At 48.2% G+C, this 9916-nt stretch overlaps 1 protein-coding gene across 2 annotated transcripts in view; it reads right to left on the reverse strand.

Annotated features, from left to right (window-relative positions):
* Nucleotides 1–8599, reverse strand: part of DOCK10 (dedicator of cytokinesis 10) — a 260102-nt gene extending 251503 nt beyond the window's left edge. The window contains exon 1 of one of the 2 annotated variants that reach the window (XM_077868996.1): nt 8443–8598. In XM_077868996.1, the coding sequence (XP_077725122.1) occupies nt 8443–8565 (123 nt within the window). In that variant the 5' untranslated portion in view covers nt 8566–8598. Of the gene's footprint in view, nt 1–8442 lie in introns of both variants that reach the window. The other variant, XM_077868989.1, reaches the window with a different exon arrangement.
* Between the last annotated feature and the right edge of the window lie 1317 nt (nt 8600–9916).

Consider the following 9916-nt stretch of genomic DNA (forward strand, 5'->3'; position numbering starts at 1 on the left):
CTCTCTGTGTCTCATGAATAAATAAAATCTTAAAAAAAATTCCTACTTGAAGGAGAGACATCATATTTTTCTGAGACTCAATGACTAGAAAAGAAAAAAAAAACTTCCATGATTTTCAGATTCTAGCATTCAGATTTTCTGGTATAACCACTTATTTTCAAATCACTAAGGGTTTCAATGATAGCAACATAAAATCTTAGAAAGCAACGAAGAATCATTAATGAGTGTCCTTCATGAGTTGTAATGATGTTGCTTTAAAATTCTCTGGTAAGCAGGATCACACTGGCTTCATGCTGGAACTCATCTTTAGGGCCATAACCTGGGTGGGAACTTTTGCAGCTTCAGACTGTGACTATTTCAGATATGGTATGGAATTTTTTTACTTAACCTGGAAGTGTAAGTTCACGCCACAGTTAAGGTGCTGCACGAAGGAGAAAATAGAATAGAAACGATCAAGGGACTTCCCAAAGTCACTTAACAAGGAACCCATCCCATTTTCACACTTTGCTAGGTGATCTAAAGTTTATTTTTGCCCCAAGCAACTCTTTCAGAGAGCCACAGAATAAGCTATATTGTGTTGGACCCTCACGCAATTGCCTTTACTTGACAATATACTGCAAAAATATGGCTAAGCTTGTAGCTTACTTTTGTGTTTCTCAAATGTTAATATGACCAGAGGAGCTTGCTAAATACATGTTCTCTTCCAGTAGATTGGCATGGGGACTGGGACTCTGCATTTCTAACAAGCTCCCAGGTGATTCCAATGCTGCTGGCCCATGGACCACATTCTAAGTGGTGAGAGTCAACACCGCCCTGAGTGAAAAATCACAGGAAAAAAAAAAAAAGTCTCATCTCTAGAATCTCAGTATAAGTCAAAGCCGAACACGCAGAGAGCCAATTATTTTCTTTTATATTGCAGACCTCTTAATCTCGTGGCTGGCCATGTTTTCCTTTCTGACTTGGCCACTATGAAACAATCTTAGTTAGACTGTAGAACTTAATGGTTATGCATTGTATTAACTGATCCTTCTCCATTGACCTACTCTTGACAACATCTAACTTTCCTAATACAGTTTTTTTTTTTGCTGTTAATATTGCTACTTGCCCTCTTACTGTATTTTTTATTGTTGCCTTATATATGCATCTTCCTAAGACATTTTGAATCACTCCGTTTAGTAATAAAGTGCATGAAAAAATGAATTGCAACACAACTTAGGTAAATGAAAATATGTGCTCAAGGACACATGGTGCCCTGGAAAATTTCAGGCACTTGCTGGAGAGGGAGAAGCAGACTGTCCTAGACAGAGGTAGACTTGAGAAGAAATAGCCCCACACTCTTTCACAACATGCTTATGGCTTTGCCAGATAGATGGCATGGGGATGACTGAGCAAGTTTATGTTTGACGGACTTAACAATTGAACTCTGGTTGCCTTAAGGGGGTCTAACATTATTATGAATACTTGGAACAGCTTCTGCTGCGGCTTCTAACCTCAGAGGAAAGCAAAAAAGGGGCACTGATGGGTATTCTGAATTATCATTGGGAAAGACAGAGTTCCTCTTCCTCAGGTAGAGCTAACAATCAGAGTGCAACATCAAGTGAATTCAACTCCCTGTCTTCCAGTTTAGAGATGTTGCTGGAAGCCAGAATGAGAAGGTAACACTCTGCTAGTTACTATTCAGGATGCAAGAGAGGTTCCTTAACTTAGAGCGAGGTATTTAAACCTATGAGTCTCGATGGCTTCCTCTCTAATTTGTAACAATAATAGCATCCTGATTGGATGGCTCTGAAGATTATACACTGAACTCCATACCAGGCACTTCGTGGGTTCTCCAAGAATGGTTTATCCTAACACATATATTATGGCTCTTCTTCTGTGCTAGGCTTCAGGGAAAATCATCGTAAAGAAGAAGACAGCCAAGAATTACACTCATTCTTTCATTTTTGGATCCATCTGGAAGTTACCTGGATCCCCTGTTGTAATTTTTTATCTTCAGAATCCATTCTGCAAGGCCCTTGAGAATAAAAAAACCTTTAATCGATACAATCAATAACATTCAACCTTGATGTTGTAAACTAAGTTTGCGTTGACTTCTATACCAGGCTGGGGACGTCCCTCATGAAGGAACACAAATAGCACAAACCGTGTGATGATGACTTCTGCTAAAGTGTAAACACCCTTGCTACAAAGAACCCTGTCAAAACCAAACCAAACCAAACACGCCTGTGCTGTGGGTGCCGAACAAACAGGCCTTCACTCTGCACGCTGCTTACACCCTAGCTGTGGACAGTGGGACAAGTGTTTTATTTTCATTCAGTATCACTTTCTGCATCAGTCACTCACTCTTACTCCCAGCATACGACTTTTTGGAAATTCTAGTGTCTCCCACTCAAGTTTTTGAAGCCCCTCCTACTCTCAACTATTTACATATCACAAAGTTCAGAGGAGAGGAAATTCTTCCTTCTGCTCCTATAAACATGTTTACAGACATGACTTCTCAACCAGAGATCTTTGGTCTGTCGTAGGTTCTGCTATTTATTCAAATATCAAAAGTAGTATCACTGGAGGACAGAAGAAGTTACAAAATGTCAAATGAAAGTGAGGATATGGAATTTTTGTGATTACTGAGGTCAACACTGTCCTTTCTCAGCCAGCCACTTGCCCTTTATGCTTTCTGCATACGCCCATACTGGTTAAGTACAATCACTTCTGGCAGGATGTTTCCTCTTCAAAAGAAGTTAATAAACAGAAATACCACGTGATCCAGTAATTCCACTACTGGGTATTTACCCAAAGAATATGAAAACATAAAATCAAAGAGACATAAGCACTCCTATGCCTCCTGAAGCATTAAATATGTTAGCCAAGATATGGAAGCAATCCAAGCATCCATCCATGAATGAATTAATGGATAAAAAAGATGTAGTGTATATAGTATATTTGTAGTATATATATACACACACATACACTCGTTTTATGGAGTATTTTTATTTATTTATTTATTTATTTATTTTTATGGAGTATTATTCAGTCATAAGAAGAGGGAAATCTTGTTATTTGCAACAACATGGATAGAACTAGAGGGCATTACTCTAAGTGAAATAAGTCAGAAAAAAGACAAATACCTTATGATTTCTTATATGTGGAATCTTAAGAACAAAACAAATGCACGAACAAAAAGACAAAAGCTTCTTAAATACAAAGAATGAACTGGTGGTTGCCAGAGGGTGGCGGATGGGGGCTATGGATGAAATAGATGAGGGGGAATAAGAGGTACAAACTTCCAGTTATAAAGGAAATAGGTCACAGGATGAAAAGTACAGTATAGGGAATATAGTCAATAATTTTGTAATAATGTATGGTGACAGATGGTGACTATGCTTGTCATGGTGAGCACTGAGTAGTGTATAGAACTGTAGAATGACTATGTTGTATACCTGAAACTAATACAACATTGTATGTCAATTGTACTTCCATAATACATAAAAATAGATAAAAGAGGTTAACAAAGTTCGTTATAGTGCAACAATGACTTGCAGAGGAATTTTCGTGTAACTTCAGAGTAAATGTCATAAATGCATCAAAGAGTGCATACAAATAAAGTGGTCCCCATCTGGGAAATACATAGAAGGCTTTAGGCAAAAACTGACCAAATGATTATTTGTTCCTCAGAGTCTTCTTCCATTTCTCTGACTCATCCAATCACGTTCCATAAAATAAAGCTCCATTTCTCTCAGAGTCAGACCAGATGTGGTGTTAGCAGAAAAGTCGCCTCTCCTTCATTTAAAAGGATTTTTCTTTTGAAATACTATCAAAGATAGGCAGAAAAGTTTACAAGTCTTTATACTTAACGAATTGTAGGAAGCTATCTAAATGAACTAATTCATGTAAAAATACAAATACACTTCATACGTTTTAAAAGAATAGCTTCCTAAAAAGAACTTCTAATTAATGGCATTACAACTTTGAGGCCAACATGGCATGTATATTCAACCAAAGTAATAAAACGCTCAATAAAATTCTCCCACTGACATGGGAGACATGTTTCTAATCATATTTCAACTGAGATTCTGCTGTAAAGAAGCTTGCTTTGTGGATCTACCATGAAGGGAGTGTCTGGAAATGACTTAAACTCTACTCAATCCTGAGATTGGCTTTGGCATGAGTTGTGATTCATTTGTTTTCCATGAAAAAAATCTCAGAATAACTAAAATAACTAAGGAGCAAATATTTCTCTTTTTTAAAATATATGGCTTTTGGGGATCCCTGGGTGGTGCAGCGGTTTGGCGCCTGCCTTTGGCCCAGGGTGCGATCCTGGAGACCAGGGATCAAATCCCACGTCTGGCTCTCGGTGCATGGAGTCTGCTTCTCCCTCTGCCTGTGTCTCTGCCTCTCTCTCTCTCTGTGACTATCATAAATAAATAAAAATTTTTAAAAATGTTTAAAATATATGGGTTTTGTTCACAACTGTTCTGTATTACTAGGGTTGCTTTTTTTCTTTTTAACAACTTCATTGAGATGCGGTGACATATAAAAAATGTACATATTTAAAGAGTACAACTTGATATTTTGATACGTTTACATTGTGAAAAGATCAGCAGGATGAAGTTAAATAACTTAACCATCGCCTCTACATAGTTACCACTGTGTGTGTGTGTGTGTGTGTGTTGAGAAGATTTTACTAAAAATCCTCTTAGCAACTCTCAAGTATTCAATCCAGTATTGTCAACTATGCTGTACATTAGATCTCCAGAAATCATTCATCTTGGGTAACTGAAACTTTGTAGTCTCTGACCACCATCTCTTCATCCTCCTCACCTCCTACCTCCTGTCCCTGTAACCACCATTCTACTTTTTCCTTCTATGAGCTTTATTTACTATTTTAGATTCCACATATAAGTAAATTCATGCAGTATTCCTCTTTGTGTGTCTGACTTGGCCACTCAGCATAATGTTCTCTAGGTTCATCCACAGTGTCTCAAATGGCAAGATTTCTTTCTTTTGGGGCAGCCCGGGGTGGCTCAGCAGTTTAGTGCCTGCCTTCAGCCCAGGGCATGGTCCTGAAGACCAGGGATCGAGTCCCACGTCGGGTTCCCTGCATGGAGCCTGCTTCTCTCTCTGCCTGTGTCTCTGTCTCTCTCTGTCTCTCATGAATAAATGAATAAAATCTTTAAAAAAAAGATTTCTTTTTTAATATTGGGCTATATATCATATTTTCTTTATCCAGTCATCCCTAGACAGACACTTAGGCCTGTTTCTGTATCCTGGCTATTGTGAAAATGTTGCAGTGAGCATGGGCGTGCGGATTTCTCTTCATAATTGTTCTTCAGAGGGATGTCAAACGAGGTTGGCTCTGGCAAAGTGTCTGCCTGCACATGAGCGTGCCATGGTGCTTTGGATTAAAATTGAAATCAAGTTTGCTCTGCCATATAGCTCTACTTCCTTCAGCAACTGCCCTCAAAGTGGGCCCCTTAATCTGCTGCTCTCACTTGCTGCTCTCACTCAGCAGCTCTTTGCTCTGTATTCTCCATAAGCCACACACATTTTGCTGCCTTCCTGTCCTACATGTATGTGTGTGTTAAGAGTGTGTATATATGCACGTATCCCATTCTCAGAGTTCGCAACTCAGCTGTCTTGTTAATCGGACAGCTTTATCTATTCTTACTGGATAGAGCAGAGTTCCAACCCTATAATAATCTTTCTGTAACATTCTGGAGGATTCTGGCCCCCCAAATAGAGACTTCAGAAAGGGCACCGTATGAATCTAGCAATGAGATTTTTTTTCTCAAAAGGACCTTCTAGTGTCTCTCAAATGTTCTTCAATGTAGGACAGTTTGCTCCAATACACACAATGCTACTCAACTATACTGAAGTGGGCTACCCATAATCTTCTTCCCCTATCCTATTAATATTCTCCCTTGACAACCAGGGTTTGAGGACTCGAAGCAACAAACATAAAGGATGATAAGGGATCGGATCATGTAAGCCAGGATTAGTCTCCACACGTAGTCCAATTAGAAGGTTTTAGGTTCAAAAGTGATGCTCTGCCCCCCAGAATCCTACTGAGTGCGGGTGCCAACTCAGAGGACTCGTCACCTTCCTGTTTCCCTCTAAGAGTTAGTTACCTGATAGAACGAAATTCAAAGCACGTGTCTTCTTGCTGCCAAAATCGCTGCCCAAACTGCCCGACTAGATGTGTAAGATCCAGTGAAATGTCTTGGCAAAAGCGAAATCAGGAGTGTTGGCCAAGGTGCTGAAGCGAGGGGAGCGAAGCAGGGACACCTTTGCCAGTGAGTCGCCCCCTCCTCCAACTCTTTTTAAGACATTGAGCTTATTCATTCTGACAAGTTACCCTAGGATCTCAAATCTGGCATAAATTCAGAGAAAGTCGTGTGCGTGTATCTAGAACACAAACTCTTTACAGAAATTCTAGCACCACAAAACTCAGGAGAAGCCACCTAAAATGGCACAGAACAAAAATCAAAACATCACTTGGAGCTGCTGATTCCAAATGAACGCTACTTCTTTCTCTGCATTTCTCTACCAGATCGATCCGAAGATCTGGTAAAAACAAATCGGCTGCCAAATAAAGTTACTGTTAAGTAAATGGCAGAGAATGACAAGCGCACAACCCGGAAGGATCATCCCGAAGCACAAATCATTTTCTGTGTATGTTTGAAGATTTTTCTTATTAGCTCTGCTTCTACTCGGATGGCACCTCCGCGCCCCCCTCCCCCCAAATGTCCTTTCTGACAATTTGTCCTTCCTGCCCTGAAAATGTGCAGGCTGATGTCCAAACCGCGGGCAGCCCCTGGCAGAGGGTTGGCTGAACAGTTGAAATCACCTCTGGGTAACTCCGGACCCCCAGCCAGCGGTAAGTAAAAGAGAAGGCACCCTGGCCACCAACCCTGGCCACACTCCAACCCCCCCCCCCACACACACACACCCTTTTGGGCAACTGATGCCAGGCAATTAGCTTCCGTTCCGTTCAACTTTCCGACCTCTGGCTTTAGAGAAAAGACCTGGCTGTGGGAACTGGCTCTGGGCAGCTCTTGGCTCCCTCTTCATGGGTGACTGGCAAGAGGAACACTTTCTTTGACACTCTTAAAAGAAGCCGTTTAATTCCTAATGATATTTCCTGGCAATAAGGAAAATGAAACCCACAGCGTGGGATTCCGGTCCAGCAAAGGCAGGCCAAGAGCGCGGGGGCGAGCGCAGGTCTTACGGTAACCCTCTTCCCACTCGCTCCCCATTCCCACCAGAGGTGATCCCCGCCCCCTCCCCCCCCCCCCCCTTCTCCTGACACTTCCACCCCGGAGTGTGACACCTACTGGAACTTCCGAGCATCTGGGGAGGTAGGGATAGGATTTGGGCATCAGACGGAATGGCTGGCTGCTGCCCCAGGGATTTCCCGCGGAAATCACCCAGAACTTAGAAGGCGCTTCAACAAGGAAGTAACCCCGGAGAGCGATCTTGGCGGGAGAACCCCGTGAGCGTCTTAGAAAAATACCCGAAACCACGGGATGCTTAATGACCCTCGTTTCCTCCAGCCCGCTCCCCGGGCCCCTTCTCGAGCGGGATGGAGTGGTTTGCGGCTTTCGGCCGCGTGGACCGAGGGTGGTGCGAAGGACACTGCTCTCCCAGCGGGCGGGGCTCCCCGCTTCAGCGGCCGAGGCCCCCAGGTCGCAGCCCCTGCTCGCCGCGCGCCGGTCGCGGGTGGGGAGGGAGACGCGCAGACCCGTGGCCCGCGGGGTTCCCTCCCGTAGCCTCCCCGCCCCTCGCATCCCTGGCACCCCACAACCTAGCGCCCGTGGGACTCGCCGGGCACTCCCGCCGCCTCCGCAGCCCCCAAACCCACGCGCATCCTCTCCCACGCTGCGCTTCTGCGAGTCCCCGGCCCCCCGGCGCGCCCCTGGCCGGGAAGCGTCGGTGGCGCTGCCTTGTGGAGGGGCCAGGGGAAGGGGCGCTGGAGGGGGGCGCGGGGAGAGGGCGCTGGAGGGGGGCGCGGGGAGAGGGCGCTGGAGGGGGCGCTGGAGGAGGGCGCGGGGAGGGGGCGCTGGAGGGGGGCGCGGGGAGGGGGCGCTGGAGGGGGGCGCGGGGAGAGGGCGCTGGAGGGGCGCGGGGAGAGGGCGCTGGGGGGGCGCTGGAGGGGCGCGCGGGGAGAGGGCGCTGGAGGGGCGCACGGGAAGGGGCGCGGGGAGGGGGAGCTGGAGGGGGCGCACGGGTAAGAGGCGCTCGGGAATGGGGCGTGCGGGAAGGGGCGCGGGGAGGGGGCGCGGGAGGGGGCGCGGGGAGGGGGCGCTGGAGGGGGCGCGCGGGGAGGGGCACTGGAGGGGGCGCGCGGGGAGGGGGCGTGCGGGGAGGGGGCGCGCGTGGGATGCCTGGCTCGGGGCCCCGGGGCGGCCGGGGCGCGCGGGAGGGCGCGGAGGACGCCGCACTCACCCGCTGCTGCTGCCGGCTGCTGACGGCCACGGCGGCGGCGGACGCGGCGCTGTGCCTGAGCTCGGCCGCCTGCCCGGGTCTCAGCAGGCTCCGGGTGAACCTGCGGGTCCGCTCTCCGGCCATCGCCTGCGGCGCCCGGAGCGCGCGTCCCGCCGGCCTTCCCCGCGCCGACCTCGTCTACCCACCCGCCGTTCAGGAAGCGGAACTCGGAGCCTCTCCCCCCTCTTCCTCGCTCTACTCGCAGGAGGCGGGTGTTTCGCTCTCGCACCCCCACTCCCCCACCCCCTTCCCTGCGCCGAAGCTTCGCGACGACTTTGCAAACTCTGCGCTCCCCGGGCGCGCGCAGCCAACTCGGCGAGCGGCGGCGGCGGCGGGGCCCCGGGGCGCGGGGGGCGGCTCCAGCTGGCCGGCCGGGCTGGCCTCGTCGCCCCGGGGCCCCGCAGGCCGCGGGGGAGGGCACGGGGCGGCCGCCGCGGGGCTCCGGGCGGGGCCCGCCCACGCCTCTCGCCCGCGTCCGGAGGCTCCTCGCGGGGCCGGCGCCGTGGCCGCCTCTGCCCCGGGGCCCCACCTTCCCAGGCGGGCGACGCGCGCGGGCGCAGCGCAGTTGGTCTTCGCATCCTTGGGGGTGGGAGGTGGGGGGACCAGAGGCTAAGTAGGGGTCGGGTGGCGGGGATCTCAGCTGCATCCCCAGAGCCAGCCTTCAGCAGTGTCTTTTGCCCGAAGTGCGCCCTCGGGGCCGGGGAACAGGCTTCCGAAGTCCTGCGTGCTTTCACCTGGTATTCATTAAGCGCCCACCCCACCGTGTACCAATTCACATTGTCCTGCAAACCCGGGATAAGGGGGTGGGGGGACTTCCCGGGCCTACCTGGTAAGGCCTTTAAGGCTATGCAGGGCTGATAGATTTTTGGGTTAGGGGTGGGAGGCCGCAAATTCCCAAGCTGAGCAAACGAATTCGAGTATGTGAACAAGGACATTTCAGATCATGAAAGCTAGAGAATGATTCACCAGGGTGATGCGGTGGGAGAGGTGGGGGGGGGGGGTGTATTTGATAGAGTGAAGGGGTGTGAACTCACTTATAGGTTTACCAGGTAGGGAGGTTAGTTATGGGGAAGACTTACACTTGTGTTGTTTTTCTGCTCCTACTCTTGCCACACATGCCTCCGGTCTGCACGTCGACTCCAGCCAGCTGATTAAAGTCCACTAAGAATTCTCTTGAGTCACGCCCAGGATGGTTCTTCAACTCCGTGTGGGGCTGGCTGGGAAGAGGAGCAGTCCTGGGACGCTAGTTTGGAGAGATCCAGGACAACCACTCCTAAGAATTCTAGGTTTTTCTTAACTGCTTTTGATGGATCCATGACATTTTTTCCGAAGCTAATATCTAGTTTTAACACAGGGTTGCACTTGCACTTGGGTATAAAAACTTCTTGAGCAGCTGATAAATGTGCTTGAGTCAGCTCTCTGCTATCTGGGACTC

The sequence above is a fragment of the Canis aureus genome, chromosome 24 (genome assembly GCF_053574225.1).
Source record: "Canis aureus isolate CA01 chromosome 24, VMU_Caureus_v.1.0, whole genome shotgun sequence".
Classification (NCBI taxonomy): domain Eukaryota; kingdom Metazoa; phylum Chordata; class Mammalia; order Carnivora; family Canidae; genus Canis; species Canis aureus.